Consider the following 20,805-nt stretch of genomic DNA (forward strand, 5'->3'; position numbering starts at 1 on the left):
ACCGACGCACTGCAGAGAAGCGACACCCGCGGAGCAGACACCGCAGTCGCGCGAGTCGCGCAGTGCTTTGTGCTCCGAAAAGGACGGTGAGGCTTTACCAGCACTACATCCAGAGTTTGGCGCAACTCAACTATACATCGTTTCAGCTTCGGTATGAGCGCAGCCGAAGCTACAAGCGCGCGCATGGAGCCCGTAACGGTGCCCACACTGCACGAGCCCACGCGCGAGTCAGGAATGCACAGAGCATTGGGCTCGCGCTAGCTTTGACTTCGCTGGTAGCTAGCGCACGGGAACAGGGCAGGCCAAAATAAAAACATCCAAAAGCTCTACCTTTTTTTTTTTTTTTTAACTATGCTGTTTAGTGGGATGGTTCTTCGCTTAGCCTCTGCGGCTTTGGTCTCAGATGTTGCTAACGTTGTTCCTTTCAATGATGATGACGATAATGCGCCCTTGCAGTTTCGGTTTGCGTAACAGTTGCGGCGCGGAAAACACCGCAGTACTGCCACGCGCTCTGCTAAGACTTCAATTTTTATTTTTTATTGCTACATCTCATCTCGGCGCAGGCATGGCGCAATTCTTCGGTAAAATGACAATTTGGCGCTACATGTTGCAGGATTGCGTCCTTGGCGCAATTGGTGCAGCACTTCCATCACTGCACCAGAGAAGCCCTCTTCAAGGCGGAGCAGCGCATGCAGTGACCCGGCCGCAGGTAAGAGGTGCGGCGGTGCAGGCCTGGCCGCACAGCCCGCTCGGGCAATCCCTGGAGAGGCTGCACGACCGAACTCAGTGCGGCGCAGCCACTTCATAAGAGCGCACGCTCGGCCGTCAGCCGCTACCTCGGCAGTTGAAAAACGTGGCCGTCCACGCCACTACGCCACAGACAAACTAAGAGAGCGAAAGAATGACATTCATGCTTTCGCATTCACAGCCCATAATTGCTTAGGTGCCCTCGGACTTTTTTTGGCCCAAGCATTACTGACATTGCATCGATAACTACACTCCACCCGTCATATGGCAGGGATTGGCTCTTGCATGCTCTGCAGAAGAGCAGGCAAAAAAAATTGGGGCTCCAATCCACGCTGTGAAGGTGGTTGGTCAGCGAAGCTGTCGTATCACCTGCAACGATTGCCTACTGCACTATAGGAAATGCCGCCGCCGGTCGCAGCACGCCGCCGCCGCTTGTAATGCCGTTTCTTTTCCCTTTGCCGCTCCTAGTATTCACGCTACTCTTCGGGAGTCCAAATTATATGCGGCCTTTTCATCGCGGTGCTGCAGCAACAACGAAATCAGTTGCTATACTCCGTTTCATTTTACGTTTAAGTGCAGCGGATGTTACGAGCCATCGGAGCCAATTGGAGGCCGTGCGAGTGTCACGTGACCTTAGAGAGGGGACACAGCGACATAGCACAGCGACGAGCAAAAAGCGAATCACGGGCCATGTCCACAGAACGGGATTGACTAAAATAGCTCATAGCAACCGCTGCGTCCGGATGTAAGGTGAAACGGGGTATAGGCGGGTTCTTCTTTTATATATGAAAGGCTAGTGATGTCACTCCCCGCGTTGCAAGCTGCCGTCGCCGCGGCAGCAGGCGCCGTTATCACCCATTATGCGGTTTGCACATCACACGAGGGCTTCAAATGACGTCAACCCCTTTCGAAGCAGCTGCAAACCTAATCTTCACCGGAACGCGTGGGAGTGTGTTCTTATTGGTCACACACGCCTTTTTGATGCTTGTTTTGTGGTTTTCTTTGTTGAAACGGATACTGAGCTCTATGCTGTATGCCTGATTTCAAAGGAGATATGCTGTTTTGCCTTCAATTGTTTGCCAGGAGTTTTTTGCTTACAACGACGACACGAAAATTTCCTTGGCCGGTAGAGGTATACAGCTTCGCTCTAAAAATAAAAATGCACAAGCTTTCAGCAAAAGCTCCCACTTAAGCCGTTACCATGGTCCCAGGCAGCTAAAAAGAGAAACAAAAAAAATTAAAGAAACAACAACCAACCCTTGAATTGGTGCAGCACATTGGAAAGAGCCAGGACAGTACAGCTGACAAGGTATGCACTTCCAGTGAAGCCCGCCGTCAGTTGCGACAGCAGATCTTTGATGGCACCGCTGGGGTCCTCCAGTTGCCAGCGTACGAAGGCCTTGCCCACCCCAAGGATCACTTCCAAAGCTGCCTGGCGCACCTTGTTGGCATTCACTTTGACACAAAGCACAGCCTGCAGGACAACAAAATATGCTCTTTGCAACCAAGGCCATTCACTGCACCATATTTTCAAAGGAAAAGAAACTAACATGCACAGCCTGCCCAAAGCATCAGAGAAACAAAATTCCAGTGAAAACGGTACTACAGCACCCACATCAAAGCCAAAACTATAGTTACTAGTACCCCAATATTGCTTTTCCCATGCCATCTGTGCCAATGTTTTATATCCCGTCTGTCTAGTTAGTAGTTCATGGTCAAGGGAGATATCTAGCTACCTTTAAAGGCCAACAAAAAACACCCACCTCTCGGCATTCTTGCAGCAAAGCAGTTTACAAGCTTAAAATTTAGACAATACTGCACACACTAGGAGGAAAGCTGGGCTTGTTTGGCCAGTAGTGATGCGTCAAGGCATACTTTCATCAGCGACGCTCAATTGTTCTTAAGCAGGAAAAGTGCTATGCTCAAGCTTAGGGTGCCTTGAGGGAATCTGAGTAACCAAGGACCTACAATGTTCCACAACGTTTCCAGATTCTCCGATTGCTATGAAATATTGATTGCCAACTTAGGGCAATACAGTTTTGATCCTATTACTCGCAAGGGCTTGTTCTTCAACCCAGGCTAATGCATCAAAGAACCCAGAGGTACCCCAGGGAACCCCCGACCGAGTCAGTTTGAGGTTGAGTCCTCCAATATGAATGAGCTGCATGGGTCATACCTCACTGAGGACTGAAGATGCAAATGCCTTGTGCTCCACACTCAGGTTGTCAAGCAGCAACCCCAGACATCGTAGACGTGGCTGCAGAAAATAGGGCCCATTAAAAGAAGAGTTAATAAACCCGCCCTTCGGTCCAACTAGAGTCTTGTCAATCTTTGGATGAGTTACCATTCACACTTTTTGAGGACAGTGTGTAGGTGCAGTGTAAAAACTTGACAAAGTATTAAATACAGGAGGACGGACACAGACGGGCACATCTTTAGACTTTCAATGCACATTTTTCACTTCTGCCGGCAACGGACCCTGTAGTTCACAGCAGGGAAAGTGGAAGGAGAGAAGGTCGGTTCACAACCTGCTTTTGGGAAGAAAAGGGAGAAGAGGGGCTGGCAGTCTGCTTTCCCCACTCAGAACTAAGAGATTCGCTGCTTGCAGAAAAGAAAAACATGTTGGAAGTCGAAAGATGTGCTGTTCGTGACCTTCCTTCTGTATTTAATTTTTTTTTGTTTTTAAGTTTTTACCATTCATCACTAGGCAGGCTAATGGTACTTGGAAATTAAACTTGCAATCATTTTTTGTTCACTTTAAGTTAGGATTAAAATATCTGAAGTCTCCCTTCTTCCACTCAAGTTACATATATAAAAAAAATTTACAACAAGCAGTTTAGGTTTCCCGATCAGCATATGGTGTTGCGATCGGCCTTGGCCGGGGCCGCGTCTCTTCCTTCCCGCCCGACCGTCTTGTTTATAATCGGAAACCACCCGTCTGAGCCGTTGTTGATGCTGCTATGACCCGTCTCGATCTCTCTGTGTTTGTGAAGCTCGACCTTGCATTCCAGTGCGGACGACGACCAAGCGAACGTCGAGACAGTTGGCGAGCGATTCTAACCCTTTTCGCAAGTTCGACGGAAACCGGAGAAGCGTTTCTCTTGGGCCTTGGCTCAAGGGCATCAGAACCGACTTTCCCGTCGGTGTGCTTTGTCTACGGCGTCTGCCTTGCGTATGCCTTCCATGAGAATGTTGCCGTTGGTGTGTTCTGTCTACGGCATCTGCATTCCATGGAGGCGTCCACATTCTACGAGAACGCCAGACAGAATCCGACCCTGAACAGATGGACAGTCTGTTGTGTCTGAGTCAACCGCATACAAGACAATCGCCTACCAGTCGCCCTCAATTCGAAGAACAACAACGACCGAGCATCGGGGCCGAGAGGAGGAGGTTGACGTGGAGGCCAACTTTGGAAGGCGGCACTAACCAACCAATGGCATGGCAGCTTCAGAACACTGATTTTATTATATAAGGACCCATTCGGCTGCCCATTCGGTGCTCTCCGACAATGTAGAAACTTCTGTATATATGTAATTAAACAGAGTTAATCGTGAGAGACCCTCCCGTCTCCTGCTGATGTTCCTGCCTGGAGTCAGTTTGCGATCCCTGTCTTCGCCTGGCCCTGCCTGAGGCTGCCTCGGGAACGCCTCGGTCACAACAATGGCAAGGTCTCAAGAGAAAAATTGAGAAGGAGCAAGAACCACGCACCGCTCTTGATCCAGGTTTGGTCGTCCTCAGGTTGTCCAGGAGAAGAGCCTTGAGGTCTGCCACATTGTTCTCCAGAAATGCTTTGCAGGCGGGGGTGGGGCCGCGACACACTTCCTCCAGGACTCGGTAGGCCTTTTTCTGAATTCTGCGCTCAGCGTTCTAGAATCAATAAAGAGAAAAATCAGGGATAGAAGGAAAGAAACCTTGCATTCACCCGCTCGATCTAGTACGCAAATCCAGCTCACCCCAACTTCCGACTTTGCCATGAGGTACAGCCGCTCCACATTTTCAGTGCTCATTTTGCAGACAAGAGACCTCGCCAGGTCTAGAATGGCGTGCCTGTAACAAACAAGGCCGACAAGCGCATGTAAAGGAAGGCTGCAGTTTAGTTCAGCATCAGCGATCCAGTCGTCAGATATTCTTTGTTATGGCTCTGGAGGATACTAAAAATGCAAGGTCTAGAACAGTGGTTCTCAACCGTCTATGTTTCGTGGACCCCTTGTGGATTGGCGGAGACGATGGAGGACCCCGTTCGTGGTGAGGGAAGGTGAAAGGTATAGGTTAAATATTATAATGATTTAATATGCATTTAACTAAGGGCTAGCATAAAGTATTCCTTTCTTATTGACATACAAACTGAAAGATTTCTTCTCGAACTGGTAAAAAAACAACTTTTTTTGCCAGGCTTGACTGATGAGGCAGGACTTCGCGGATTTCTTGAATGCCTTCGCGGATCCCAAAGGGTCCGCGGACCCCATTTGAGAACCCCTGGTCTAGAACATTGGTTCTCAAATGGTGGTCCACGGACCCTTTGAGGTCCCCAAAGGCCTTCTGACGGTCTCCGAATCCCATGACCGCCAATCGAGCCAAACAATAAATCCTTTTTTAGTGATACTGACTGTCTTACAAAGCTAAATAGACCAAACTATGTGCACTAAGTAAGTAGGGCTCATTATACTCCATTTCAGAGCTTCAAAGTTGCTTCGAAGTTGACTTGTCATTGTGTAATCATCCAATATACTTTCTCCCTCCCGCTGAATGAAGGTTCCCCATCACTTACGCCAATCCAAAAGGGGCCCCTGAAACATTAGGAATTGAGAACCACTGGTCTAGAACATAACACATGAAAAATAATGCAAACTGTCACTTCTCCTACTATATATTCCCTACCCACTTTTGCTCCCAAAGCAAAGTTACTTACTTGCCAAACGGGGTCAGACCCTCTGCCGACAGCTTCTTGGAGGCGTTCAAGAAAAGTTGTGTGCAAAGCTAAAAACAAAAAAAAAGTAAAAAAACAAAAACAACACTGTTTACACACTGCTCTAATCAATGTACTATCAGATTCGAATGAAATGCAAAAAGTCACAGAACTTCGAGCCTACTACCAATGCAGCTTCCAAGCTTGGGTTGTGCTTGGCGAGGTTCAAACACATCGGAGTAGCGCGCTGCGAGGTTATGTGCCCTACTCCGATGTGTTAGAACATCGCCAAGCACAGCCCAAGCTTAGAAGTTGCGCTGGTAGTGGGCTCGAGGTACCATCACTGTTCGCATCTCACTTGAACCCAATGGTACAATGACACCAATGGCCGTTACCCACCACATCATCTGCAATGCTGACAAACACTTTGATAGTGTCGTAAGCAGCCAGGCGGACACCCTCCTCTGTGAGGCTCGATGTCTCGGTGGTGTAGATGTTGAAGAAGATTGGGAGGAAGTTCTTGGCGTACGTGCTCAGCTCCCGCGTGTGTTCAGCTGCAATGCAAAAACGACCGTGTAAAAAAAATATGCGTGCAAGCTCAGTCATAAAAAGGCAAAATTAGGGGTGTGGCGAATATAATAGAGTTTAGAATGTGAATCATACTGTGACCGACTAAATAATTACATTCGACTTCCGGATTCCTAGAATAGACTCTTTTCAAGAAGTGCATGCCATCCAGTGGCCACTGCACCAATTATCTGAGTCAGCCACTGTTTGATCACATCCTCTGAGCATGCATAGGACATAGAAGCTGCGTCAGCGTTTGGTGAGGACTCAAACACACCCACACGTTTCGTGCCGAGGAAATACTATCACCAATTTTGCTTGATAGGGTTCTGAAAAGGAACTAGTTGGGTTTTCAAAAACTTCAACACACTGAATAGCTGGACAGGATTTGAGCATATTCAAAAATACTGTCCGTACAATAACAGTTCTTGCACCTGCCTCATGCTGGATCTAAATTAAGCCTGCATTGAGAAGCCTTGACCGTCGCACCCCAAGGCGCCAAGCGAGGTGCCGCAGCTAGGGGACTCAAGGTCTGTGGTCCATCCATCCATCCACCACACTGCGTATCCACACTTGAACGGATGGACACATTCTTAAGCTGCGCCTCAAGTTTGTTGTTGTCACATGCGGTTATTAAAGGGACCATTAAAAAAATGTTATCTGTCGTATTTTAACTTTTTTACAGTAAAATACTGCGGAAGCACCCACTTCGTAGTAGCGCCCACTATTAACGTTTTCCATACTTGGGAATTCTGCAAATCATACGTTAAGCGCATACTCCCTCCAAAGCACCGGCATCAGTCGAAAATATTCACCCCCGTTGCAGCGATGACGGGGATATTGTGTGAAAATAAACGCACTCTCTCAGATTCCGTTCACCCAACCTTCTCTTTATTGGTTGCCATCTTGGTTTCTACCAATTTAACCGGACAAGCACCCATATCCAGATTAACCCAGTTTTCAGTGAAAGGGGGGTGGGCTCTTCCTCGGTATCTTACGGTATATTCATTACAAAGACGTTGATTGTTAAGTATTGAAACAAAATATTGTATCTGCATTTTATAAATGGTGTTTAAAAAATCATGGTTTTTGGACTGCTTGCAACAACCACGCAACATACAACGGCAGCATGAGCAATAAAATGTCATGATAGCTATGTAAAAAGGTTAACAAATATTCAAATTTATTTAATATTTATAAAATAAATTAGGAGCAATAAAAACATTGTTATTTATTGGCATTCTTGTATAAGTCGAACGCCACTACATCATGCAATTGGGATGCAGTTTCAAACGCACAACCTCTCAGCGATCAGCACACCTGTTTTGGGACGCTTATTTTCACGGGTTTAGTCAAAGGACGTGGTAGTTTCCCACGACAAACTTTATGGTCGCGAGTTTTTCATTATTTCCCTTTGCCACAATCTTCCTCAGCGGTAACTTGACATGACGCTACTCAGGTATGCAAGGGCGATTTGTTTCGCTTATATTTCCAGCCTTCTCGACCCAGTCTTCTGCGAGCGGATCAGAAATTTTCTGGTCGAAGCGAGAAAGTATTCACGGCTCATTATTTGACGATCTATTGGGGAGGGAGGGAGGGAGGGAGGGAGGGAGGGAGGTGGGGGGGGGGGGGCTCGATCAATTCAAGTTGCAAACGATTCCCTCACAAACTCTCTTCTGTAGCACAACATAGAGCAGCACAAACAACATATGGTGTCAGCATACGGCTTAAAACTTAAAGGTGGATTGAAGTGGTTTCTGAAATCGTCATTTTATGGCGGCAACATGATCTATACGCTGAAAGCAACCCAATAAATCTCAAAATTATAATCGTGCATGGCCTATTTTGCTGTTAAAAACTGTCAGCCTTTCCACTCTGGTGAAGGAGGAAGACCAGCGGAGCTGTACTATGGTGGGATGACCTCAAGGACGACTTCTTCAACGACCTAGAGGACAACGTCTAGGACGAAGTTTAGGACGACCTCGAGGACGACTTTTAGGACGACTTCGAGGAGGATGCCCAGAGGAGGATGCCCAAAGGACGACGCCTAGGACGACCTCAGGGACGACATAGGACGACCTCTTCGACGACGCCTAGACAAATTCAGCTTTTCCACTCTGGTTTTCACCAGAGTGGAAAGTTTGAAAAGGTTGCCGCCATGCATGAGTGACAGCGGCAACCAGACAACCAGCAAGCCTATCGCCTGGTTGCCGCCGTCACCCATAGATGGCGGTAGCTGTCCAGAGTTTTGTGTCGCGATTCATTTGTCCATGGACACAAAACTGGGGAAACCAGCCATTAACAGCTCCGCTGTAAAAGAATGTCCAAAGGTCGCGATCACAACCTTTCTCAGGGCGAATTCCCCAAGTGAAGCGGTCGACGAAGGTGCGAGCGTGAAGATGGTTCAGTGGAGTAAATCCGGATTCCAAGTAGTCCCAAGCTGCCGCTGCCTCGAACGAACTACGTTTCAACAGCTGTTGGCGTGTGCAGGTAATGGACATTCACAATCTGACGCCGTTAGGAGTCGGCGCAAAACGACGTGGCAACCGCGTAGTTTCGCGCAGCGTATTTTCATTTCCTAGTCAATACAAATCATGCGGTCGGTGTGTGTGGTTTGTCTGTGTCGTGTGGTCATGCTTCGAAACAGTGATTTGGAGCAGCGGTTAGCAGTTCGAAAACAAGAAAATGATTGGGGATAACGAGTGCACACCAGCATTTATTTTCTCCGAAATGTTATATGAATGTAGACAGAAAAACAAAAAATCACAACATCGCATTCGTCGAAGCTAGTTTGTCGAAGCTAGCCGCTTGGCAGGTTCGCCAGAGTCGTGTCAAATCGACTCCGGTGAATCCGCTGGGATACTTTGATGGAAGCGATGCACTCGATATTCTGAGCAGACGCCTTTCTGACAGAGGGCCAGTGTGCAATCATCACAGCGATCCTTTCACGTTGACTCAAGAAACTAGCGCGGAGAACAGAGATGACTAAATTACGCAATGTATCGCATTCAAAATTCTGGCACACTTTACGGAGTTATCTGCTCTGAACTGCCCTAAAGCAATATAACACATGAAAACAACAAATTTATAAGTAATTTCAAAACGATAGTTTTCCTATGCAGACACGCCCACTTTCATGTTTGAAAATTTGCAACTTGTTTTGTGCTTCACCCAGGTTAACAAAATTTGGCACAAATGTTCTCAACATCAACAGAAACAAGCCCTGTAAATGTCATTTAAATCAGACAAGTGGTTCAGATATTAACTTTTTTGGGTAGTGTTTCCCCCCTAACATTCTTTTATGCTAAAAAAACTACATTTGTAAAAAAGCGCAGACATGAAAAAAAAAGTAATCTTCTTATTGTTATTTTTTATGAAAAATAATGCAGTATAGCAAAATAAATAGCTGGGTATGTGCTATGGCTATTCCTATGACTATATTACACATAAAAATCACAAATTTTTACTTTATTTCAAAACGATAGTTTTCCTAAGTGAACACATTGACTTCCATATTGTAACATTCATAACAAGTTTCAGGATTGACATAGGACAATGAAATTTGGCAGGAATAGGCTTGCCACTCATATAAACTTCCACCGCAAATTTGATTGAAATCAAGCAAGCGATACGGAAGTTGACTTTTCTGGGTAGTGTCCTCCATTAAGGGCGCCTCGGACAAATAGTGTCCGAGGTCCTCTGACACTATTTGACGCTTTCTGTCATTATTCGTGCACCCTATAACCGAGCAAAGGTGTCCCGATGACCGAGGGACTGTCGCCACTGAAGCCCGTGGCTCTAATTAAGTTTGGGAGTTTAAAAAAGAGAAGAAAGCGGAATCAAAGTTCCGACAATGCATACTCCCAGCACCGGCGAAGCTTATGATCTGGCATTTTCACTCCTTTTATGCACCAGCAAGAGAGAAAGTGCCGGTAGCCCTTTTCTCCTTTTCTCTTCCCCTCTTTCAGTGAAATGTCCTATAGTTGAGGAATAGTATTGATAACCACATATTTTTCTGGTGGAATGCATACTAGAATACCTGTTGCCGGTTACTATGAAAAGAAATTTGAGAAAATATGTGTTTTTCAAATAAAAAAAGATTTCTGAAATTTCTTTTTTTTTTTTACATCTATTAAGTTTTGCAAATTACAATTTTTCATAATAAAGGAACATGAAAATGCAAAATATAAGTTCAGAGTAACCGGCTCCATAAAGTTTTGGTATATAAGCCGCAAAAATTAAGTCTCTTGATAGTTTCGTACTGATAAGAATATTTATTAAGTAAAATTTAGGCCAAAAAGAGGAACAGAGAAAAAAGCGTTAAAAGTGCTAGAGCTTCTACCTTTTCTTCAGCATTGGTGGACTGAAAATAATTAATAAAAAAATAACTATGCAGTGTAAACAAATTAAACTTTCGCGGAATACTCTAGATGTTGGCAGGTGTAAATATGACATTTTTCAAAATAATTTTTTTTTTTTTTTTTTGCAGAAATGTTTTTACTGGGTAGTGGCCAGATATTTTGTTGATTAACATAATCTTTGTTAACATAGTTAACCTAGTTAACATAGTTAACCTAAACCCTTAACATAGTTTTTATTTGCGTGCGTTTTATTTGCGTGGTTTTTGTTTTACATGCCCCGCATAAGAATAAACAGAAAGGCATTATTTTTCAGTCTGTGGCTTTTTTTTTTCTTTTTCAGTTTCCGTACATTGCATAATGCATATAAAGGAGTTAGGACACCAAAACTAGACGGGTAGATTATTCTTGAAAACGAATAGCGGTAGGCTACTCAGTATATACACAGAGTTTCGCGATTTTTAGAGCTCTTTTAATTGCAGTAGTAACTAATTTATGAATGCTGATCATTTTCGTCTGGCGACTAGGCAAGAATGCTAAAGTCAGTCGCACCATGTTGTCCATAAACCACGTAATTTTTAGTAGAACACACTCTCATTCCTTGTGTACCCGCCCGCCCAAGCTCGTCTTGCCACAGTATGATAGCAAGCACTCGCGCTACTTGGCTACTCCAAAGCTATATAGTCTCGCTCTCGTCCCCTTGCCCTTTGATCTTCCACCCTGCATGCACGTTCAAGACCGTCAAGGACGACGAAGTGTTCGTCCGTGACGATGTCGTTGTCGTCGCTGGAGCTGGTCGCCAGCAGGTCACAGTCAATATGACCAGCTTCCAACATGTTTTGATAACAATCACTCTCATCGCTGCTGCGAGCAATGCCGAAGACGTCTTCGTCTCAAAACAGTGTGCTCAAAACGCGGAAAATAAACAAGGAAGCTGAAGCACGAGACGCCAAGAGAGCCAAGTTTGCAATCATGTACAAGGGGACGCTGCGCGTTGCGCGAATGACATCGCCAACCCAACAAACACGGTGGCCTTTTTCAAATGGGGTGAATCCGAGGCTCCCACACATAAATAGATTTATCCACGAAAATATCGGGCCATAAAACGAATTTAGCAAAAATATAGGGACATACAATGGATCCTTGCAGTATAGTTATCTCATACTTTATCTTTGGCGTGTCTTAAAGGCGGACCAGCAGAAATATTCTACCGCCTGGCGGAAATTCCTCCTCGCCCTCTTTCTTTCGTGTATTGTAGCACAGCGAGGCGAGGGGAAAGGTCCCCTTTTGCGCCGGCTTCTTCTGAGAGGATAAGCCGAGAAAATCTCCATGCTGAGTGACGGGCGATGGGTGCGGCAGCAGCGACCTCGTGACTTACAGGTAGCTTCAGCTCCTATCGCGTAATCTGCCCCATTTTTCGGCGCTCACCAACCCTAGCCCCTCGGGTGTAGGTTTTTGCGGAGCTGCAAGGCTGCACCCGCGCACTCGCCGAATTTCAGCTGTCGAAGGTCTTTGGTTTTGCCCGTGGCAAAATAAACATACACTTGAGAGCTGCGATGCATCCCCGCACCCATTGAAGGCACATTCCACAGATATTCTCGGTTGATCAAGGAGCTCAAAAAACATGCGCGAGAAGTGGTGACTTGAATATGTAAGGATGACTTACATCTTTACAAAACATTCCATCTTAAAAAAAACGGCTTATCGCGCTCAAAACTGCCTCAAATTAAGATTGATGGAAAAGAAAGCGTTGTACCAGGCGCGGGCATCTTTTAGAAGGTCTTTGTTCTCTAGCAGCGAGCACAAATATTATGTGCGTAACTTACACAATATGATGGCCAACGAATGTACGTGACATTTATATTTACGCATCCCAGCAACCACATGAGGTGAGAAGACAGCAATGGTGTGTGTTGATACTAAAAAGTTTTAGTGGATCGTCTTTAGCTCTTGGATAACCGCACCCTACGACAATATATAAGCTATAACCTTTCTGTGAGCATTCTTGATCGAGTGCAGCTATCGAAGCGTCTGGTGTTATAGTTCAACGTTGCTTAAATCGGTGCTATAGCACGTGCTGCCACTTTAAAGTATTATTGAGGCATTAAAAATAAAAAATAAATAAATCAAATGTAGCCGATTTTTTTAACATGATACGCGTTTGTAATTTGTCTTTGCAAACACATTTTAAGTATACTGCCACACAGCACGGACAAACTATTGCCGGTCTTTCTAATTTTGTTTTTTAGAAATAAATTATGTTTAGAAAACTGTCAATGCAACTATCCAACCTAAGCGGCAGAGCTCAGTGCTAGACAATACATGTTGCTGGGCAGAAATAGTAAATAGCGCCGATGTCGCGTTCGGGCTAAAAGTGCCACGTAATGCACGCGTACCGCTATAAGTGCGTCCGTACATTTCATCGAACGCCATTTCATCGAACGCCGTTTCATCAAAGCCGTTTCATCGAAGCCGTTTCGTCGAACACCGTTTCATCGAACGCCGTTTCCTCGAACGCCGTTTCAAAGAAGCCGTTTCCTCGCCTTTTCATCGACCAACGTTACAGTGTGTAATATTTAGGAATTTACTTTAATTTTATACAGAACTTCATCTAATTCTCTCCTTTTTTGTTTCTGTTTTTATATCACTGGGTGCAGTGACGAGATAAGTTCCATCGTGAACATTTCCTGCTTCGAGAAGAAGCCTCCATGAAACGACCCCTCTCCATGTCACATAAAACAAATAAAAATGAGGCAAAAACAGAAAGCACGGACACTTAAACGTGTTCTAAATGTCTGTCCTTTATTTGCAGTGTCGTGGTTTCAGTCATATATGTATATGAGTAAAGATTTTCAGTAAGTCGCATACCCAATTGTTTTTATTTCTTTTTATGCTAATTGCTTTTATCTTTAGTAATTTGACACCACCTTCAAAACAATTTCACAAGTGACTATCTTAGTCTTAACAAATGCAAGGTGAAACATCTATAAAGCACTGTTATGCCCCAAAACTCGGTACAGAGCCATAACAGAGAAATTCGATGAAACGGCCCTTAGCGATTCGATGAAACGGCGTTCAATGAAATGTCCGTTCATTCGATAAAACAACTTTCTATAAAATGGCGAAAAAGAGAGGTTCAGGCTTGGTCGGAGATAGCTACGGTTACACTCGTACGCTTTTTCAGTTCTATCTCGCATATATAAGCTTCTTGCTCAAATAAACATTGGCATCTGACTTTTCGCTCATCTTGGCCTTTAGCGCGACTGTTAACAAGTTCTAAAACAGTCAAAGCAAAAGTGATTTAATTAGCTCAGGATTATAGGTTGAGCGAAATATTTACAAAGTTCGAGGTCCCCTGAGTCGTCTTTTGTATTCAATCCGCCCCCCCCCCCCCCCTCACCACCACTTCCTTCCTCTAAATAAACAACGTAGATTATTTTATGAACCACCAGTAATGGAGCGTACTCGCAAAACGTCTATTTGGAGTAAGAAAACGTAACAAAGGCCTTGTTTAAATGTTTGAGCAATGAACTGGTCTTCTTACTGTGCGTGACACAGCTAGCACGAACACAATATTGACATTTTTACGGAAGGGCCATGCAGAATTTAGTGTAGAACAAATTGATGCCTCGTAAGTTGGTGCCCAACGGAAGCACTCTTTTTACCGAATTGCTTGTTTAAAAATAACAACTTTTCAACCATAAAAATAAAACAAAATAACGCCACTTCTTTGGGGGCCACTAAATTTACTGATTCACTCCGTTAGCATTGATTGTGCAGCGGTATGCGTACATTACGCGACACTGTTAGCGCAAACACGACATCGGCGCTTTTTGCTATTTTCCCCAGCAATGTATCGACTCGCACTAAACTCTACCGCTTAGCTGGGATACTCGCATTAACAGTTTCCTAAACATCATTCAGTTCTAACAAGAAAAAAAAAAGTGGGAAACACCGGCGATTGTTTGTTTGTGCTAACTGCGTGGCGTAGGGTACCTAAAAGTTTTTTACAATGCTAAATACAATTCTGTGTCACGTTAAAAAAAAATTTTCTGCTTTTGTTTTAGTTTCTTTGAGACACACAAATACTTCGAAGTGGCGGCCCGTGCTATGGTACCGATACAAGCAACGCTGAACCATAACACGACACGTTGGACTCGCCAAAAAGGGTTATAATATTGTCTTTTCCGCTCCATAGCCGCACTCGATAAAGAATGTAAAGAGCAAATCTAGCTTACATTTCGTTCTGGGGTACGGACCGTACGGTTATCTAAGTGGCTAAAAGTGACCCACTAAAACTTTCTAAAATTGACATCCACCCTTGATGCCCTCTCACCTCAGGTGGTTGTTGGGAATGTGTAAATATGAATTTCATACATTTCACTGGCCATCATGTTCCGCGAGTTAGGCACACAACAGGGCATTTTAGTAAATCGTTTTCAAAGGCCCGCTGCCACTTCAGGCGCGTGCTTCAGAGAATGCATCGAAGTGGCAGCGCGAGCTTCCGCTAAATATATGTGGCCTGAAAACATAGTCTGCTAAAGTTCTCCAATAATTTGTGCTCGCTGCTAGAAAACAGAGAACTTCTAGAAGATTCCCGCGCCTGGTGCATCGTTTTCTTTTCCATCGATCCCAATTTGAGGCAGGTTTGAGCGTGATAAGCCGTTTTTTTAAAGATGGAATGTTTTGTGAAGATGTAAGTCATCCTTACATATTCAAGTCACCACTTCTCGCGCATGTCTTTTGAGCTCCTTGATGAACCAAAAATATCCATGACACGTTCCTTCAATGGGTGCGGGGATGCATCGCAGCTCTCAAGTATGTGTTTATTTTGCCGCAGGCTAAACCAAAGACCTTCGACAGCTGAAATTCGGTGATTGCAGCTCCGTAAAACCTACACCCGAGAAGCTAGGCTTGGTGAGCGCCAAAAAATGGGGCAGATTACGCGATAGGATCTGAAGCTACCTCTAAGTCACGAGGTCGCTGCTGCCGCACCCATCGCCCGTCGCTCAGAATGGGGATTTTCTCGGCTTATCCTCTCAGAAGAAGCCGGCGCAAAAGGGGACCTTTCCCCTCGCCTCGCCGTGCTACAATACACGAAAGAAAGAGGGCGAGGAGGACTTTCCGCCAGGCGGAAGAATATTTCTGCTGGTCTGCCTTTAACCCCTCTAAGGATCTGGTATTCAATATTCTATTCGACATTAGACATTTTGGCTTCCATTCAGCGCTATACAATTCGAAATCGAATTGAGCTGAAATTTCACTAGTCGGACACCTCCGGGCATAATTAATTGCTAATCCTGGATATCATTTTAGCGTGGAAGTATATCCAGCACACTATGACCCACACCATACCAAAAGTAAGAAGCAATAGAGCACAATTAGAAGATTATGCAATAATAGCTTGCACAAATATTTGATCAAGCACCCAAAGCAGAACAGAAAATACCTGTTGCCACAATTATTGTTTGAAACTTACCATTGTTATTACTTGTGTTGATCAGGAGGCGAAGCCCCGACATGATCTCCAATCTTAAATCTGGACGGGTATTCAAGTAGATGCCAAGTGTCCGGGCAATCCCAGCAAAAGACTGTGGATGAGGAAATCATGGAAATGTGATGCACAGCATTTCAACCCACAATCACAACCTGTTCAGATTTTGAGGAAAGCCGAATACAAATAGGTTGCTTATAAAAGGAAAAAAAGAAAAGAAAAAAAGATGATATATCTTTTATTTTCAGTGGGACCACTCTGGTATGCCCAAGGTAATACAGGTATGTGTATTAATTTCCCATTAACTGCATTTGCCTTTTTGGCTGGTATGTCCAAAAACTATGTCCGATACAGCAGGTGCAAAGTGTTGGGTCACGCGGCCGTGGCCACCCTCTTCCTTTTGCTCTTCCCCCTTTCTTACTGCTCGCCTCTCTGCACCGTGCTTCTTGCCCAGGCAGGCATGATCTTCAAGTAGGACAGGGTTTTGGCTTATGCAAATGCCTGATCATCTTTTCACTTCTTTTTCCAGTATCTGTACACACTTCTGCTGCGCTTGGTGGCTTGGCTGCCCCAGTTGCGCTAGTTTTGTTTCGCGCGGTACTTGGAGTTCATAACTGTGCACCGCCACCACGTGCTATGCGTTCGTGGCGAGCGTGCTTCGAGCCTCCTCCCTTCACACCAGCATGCTAGGAGCAGCGGCTGATGCATCTGCATTAGATCGATGGGCTAGAAAATTTTGCTAATCTTTAGTCTTTAGTTATGATTACTACACATAAGCCCCTAGTTTTAAACAGATAAAAAGAAATGTCAACCTATAGACCAGGGGTGGCCAAACTGCAGCTCGCGAGCCTTACACGGCTCTTCGGGGTTTCAAGTGCAGCTTGATGCTCCCTGGTAAACCCACCCCCCTGCAAAATGAAAAGGACAGACGAAGACAAAAAGGCAAATTGCGTTCCGTCAGCTTTGTGCCCTCATACGCATATTACATGTCCTTGTTTTACAAATGGGTACTCACAATAAAGAAACACATTGAGCTATCGTTTTATGAGTGGAATTGGTCGTAGCCACATATTGAGAAGACTTGTCTTTAAGAGTGCCACACACCCCTTTTATTGCGGCTTTTCACTTAAAATGGCTCCCTTTTATGGTTCTTTCAGTTTGCTTGTCTGGCCACCCCTGCAATAGACCTTTTTACCCTCCATCACAAGGGCGCTGCTGGAATCGCGTGACGCGGCCGCCATAAGGTAGCTTCAACTTGTCGCTCCGCTCTCCCCTCCGCGCCCTGGCAAAAGCATCCTATTTGTGTTTTTCGTTGCAATCTACAATGTTTCTTTACCTACTCTTGAAAATGTTGTATGATGCTTATCTTTACTACCTAACTGTATTTCATCGTTATGTACACAACTTCTTTAGTTAAAGGGGCACTGACACCCCAAAGGTCGTATTGTTTTTTATTGTCTAAAACGATGCAAGTTGTAGTCATAGACACGCAAAAAAAAAACGCATCGAAAAAAAAAAAAATTTCCTTGCGCGCGCGCCTTTTTATTTTTGCTGTTTATATTTCCCGCGCTAACCTCCTTGCTTCTTTTGATCGGTGACGTCAAAAATCAGAAAATTTAGAAGCTTTGTAGGCGACATTTCTATAACATTTAATAACGGCAATTGTAAAACATGTTTTTTAACGCAATGAGGAACGCTCTACGGCCTTTCTTTTTGAAATACCAAAAGTCAGATTTCGGTGTGATGTTGCTTCTTGAATTTGTGTTCTCCCTCGGAAACCTTGGCGGCGCTCGAGCAGAGGCTTATCGCTGAGTCGGGGAAGAAACCGGTTTTTCCCCGCGCCGGCTCCCTTCTATCCCGCCTGCTCACCTCCTCCTCTCTTCGGGTCGCGGTAGCAACGGCGCTTTGCTTCACAGCGTGGTGCGGAGGTCCGAAAGAAAGTCGAGTCGCAGGAGACCGCAAAATTTTACTCACTGCACTGGCGCGGATCGTGCGGGAACTTCAAATTCGGCATTTGGAAATTGTTTTTTTTAAATTCACAAATACTGAATTCCCAAGTTTTGGATTTTGAGGGTAATGTCCCGGCATCATTTTCAATCGTTTCGGATAAGAATATAAATTACGATTTTGATGTGTCAGTGCCCCTTTAAGGGAGATTCAGCTTCTGAACTATTCAAGTGATCGGAATGAAATTCGCAGGGGAGATTTAATGTCAGATGTAGGTGCACTGTGCAAACTTTCAGCTCTTTAGGACAACTTTACATACCTGCATAAGAAGATGTGTCACTCTTTGTTAAAATCTATGATATGCATTTTGACTGCTAGAATATGAAGTGGGAGATGTGGGACTTCGGGCTATCTAGCCTTTATAACCCAAATGTAAATATTTCAGAAAGAGTGATTACCTCAAAATATGAGATGCAAACCTGTCCTATGTCAATTTTTTAAAACATATATATTTTTTTTTTTTTCTAATGAGGACTTTAATTTACAGAATGAAGTAGATAGCCCGAGTCCCCACTAAATTTCAGCTCAGAACCATCTTGATTGTGGTATCAGAACACTTTTACTTTCAAACAAAAGACTCCTTCGTATGAAATCTGTAGCAAAAAGTAGAACTGAGAAAAATGCATTCAAACATTGAACTCCTTTACATTGAACTGCGCGTGAACGACCGGCTGACCAGTCCCACTCGTCCACGTGGGAACCCATTGCTCGCCTCACAAGCGGCGTCCGTCATTCGACCATATTCAGCAAGGTTCGGTAGCGCGATTTGTTGTTCTGCGCCAACGGCAAGTGTCGGGAACTTCGATCACTTTTTTAATATGCAAATCGGCTGCGCATGAATGTAATTTCAGGTTTTTTAGAATGATTAGAGCCCGTAGATTGAGTTATGACAATAAAATGAGGATTTTAAAAAGCACTTTAGTGCCCTTTTAACAGGACACTGACAGGGTATTTATGCATGCCAAAGTTTTTATTTGAACATAACCTATGAGAGCCCAACAACCCAGAACACAATTTACGGCTCGAAATTCATACTCTTTCTGTCCAAAAACGACCGATCGAAAATAGACCTTTTGCCGAATTACCCAAGCATCAAAAAGAATGCCGGGAACGCGTCTGCAGCTGTTCGAAAACAAAAATCGAAAGCAAATGGCACTTCACACGTGTGTTCCACAAACGCTTTAGCTCGGTTATTTACTGATTCTTTTGTAAAAGGAAGGCGAGCTCATGCAGCGCGTGTACCTACATTCCCAGCATTCTCTTTGATGCTTGGTTAATTTAGCGAAAGGTCTATTGGCCGGCGACAGGCGTGCGCTCTTCCTTTTCTATGGTCACGTGCCATTCAATCTGATGTGTACCAAATATATTCAGTCGTGGGTCATCAAGGCACACATTCACTATTAAAAATAGAAAAGAATATGAACCTTATTTTTTGTGGCTTCCAAGAAGCTGCAAATACGTTGATCGAAAAAAATTGTTGCACAGAACACAGGAAGTACATGTACTATCGAAAATAATACGAGCGTGAACGCGCCTCCACTTGTCGCCGCAGAGGTGCGCTCACGCTCATATTGTTTCCGATAGTACAGTCAGCATGAAATGAAACCCAAACGCCAGAACGCGTGGCCATTGACACAGGCTGCTCCACTTGGAGGGTCCCTGAGAACTAATGAAAATGCGCCGGGGTGCGAGGGTGCGGGTCCTACTAAGATGAACTCGAGCCTCGTGCGGCGCGTCTGTGACTTCCGCGTTTCGCCGGTGGTGCGCTGTAAGCGCCGTCACATCCGATACACAAAGCACCGTCACTCGCTTTGTGTATCGCCAGCGATATCTCTTCAGCGCTGTCATTATTTATCGCTTTGTGTATCGCAAGGGCGAAATGAAAGTTGAAACATTTCGTGCAAAGAAGACACGTAGTGCTTGATGACGTTTCACCGGAACCACGCTGGGGCTCCGGTGAACAACGTGCCACGCGCGGTTTCTGAGAAATAGTGAAACGTCATAGAGGCGAAATAAAATTTGTTTATTTTCAGCACCATGCACACTCTTTATGAAAAAAAAAAAAATGCTGCAACAGACCGACGCAGATGCCTTGGTTTTTATAAGCATGCTCGTGTTTTCGTGCGAGGTTATCGGTCGATTCTTATAAAAAGCGAGGAATTACTCGCCGACCCTCTTTTTGTAACCACCGATATGCCAGGCATATCAAGTCTGGAGCGGAATAAATTCATCATCCTGTCTGAGCAGGGCCTATCGCAAAGAGCTATGGCCAGGTTAAGCGGCCGCCCGGTGTCGACTGGGCGACAGTGCGACTCACAAAAAGCACCCCAAGTAACGGCGCTTTCAGCACGCCACAGGCGAAACGCGGAAGTCCCAGACGCACCACGCAAGGGTCGAGCTCATCTTAGTAGGACCCGCACCCTCGCACCCCGGTGCATTTTCATTAGTTCTCAGGGGCCCTCCAGGTGGAGTAGCCTGTGTCGATGGCCACGCGTTCCGGAGTTCAGGTTTCGTTCCGTGCTAACTGTACAGTCAGACAGATTTTTCGGACACCGAAAATTCAGACTTTCTCATTATTTCGGACATCAACAAGGACCATATAGACTTCTTCCAAAACCGACGCGCCCCATCACGGCGAAATCCCACGCAGTGCACTCTGGGAACTAGTTGGCCAATCAGTTTCGGTTTAGACTGAGCAGCTTCATCTCATGCTATCACGTTGCGAT

At 45.0% G+C, this 20,805-nt stretch overlaps 1 protein-coding gene across 2 annotated transcripts in view; it reads right to left on the reverse strand.

The window, feature by feature from the left end:
* LOC8026637 (RRP12-like protein) overlaps positions 1–20,805 on the reverse strand; it is a 57,923-nt gene that overhangs the window by 20,245 nt on the left and 16,873 nt on the right. For both annotated transcript variants that reach the window (XM_029981273.4, XM_029981277.4), the window contains exons 17-23: positions 16,058–16,169; positions 6,053–6,207; positions 5,657–5,724; positions 4,701–4,794; positions 4,456–4,614; positions 2,924–3,004; positions 2,005–2,221 (exon numbers count right to left, since the gene is read on the reverse strand). In XM_029981273.4, coding sequence (XP_029837133.2) covers positions 2,005–2,221; positions 2,924–3,004; positions 4,456–4,614; positions 4,701–4,794; positions 5,657–5,724; positions 6,053–6,207; positions 16,058–16,169 — 886 coding nt within the window. The remainder of the gene's footprint in view (positions 1–2,004; positions 2,222–2,923; positions 3,005–4,455; positions 4,615–4,700; positions 4,795–5,656; positions 5,725–6,052; positions 6,208–16,057; positions 16,170–20,805) is intronic.

The sequence above is a fragment of the Ixodes scapularis genome, unplaced genomic scaffold (assembly GCF_016920785.2).
Source record: "Ixodes scapularis isolate PalLabHiFi unplaced genomic scaffold, ASM1692078v2 PGA_scaffold9__187_contigs__length_104089568, whole genome shotgun sequence".
Lineage (NCBI taxonomy): Eukaryota > Metazoa > Arthropoda > Arachnida > Ixodida > Ixodidae > Ixodes > Ixodes scapularis.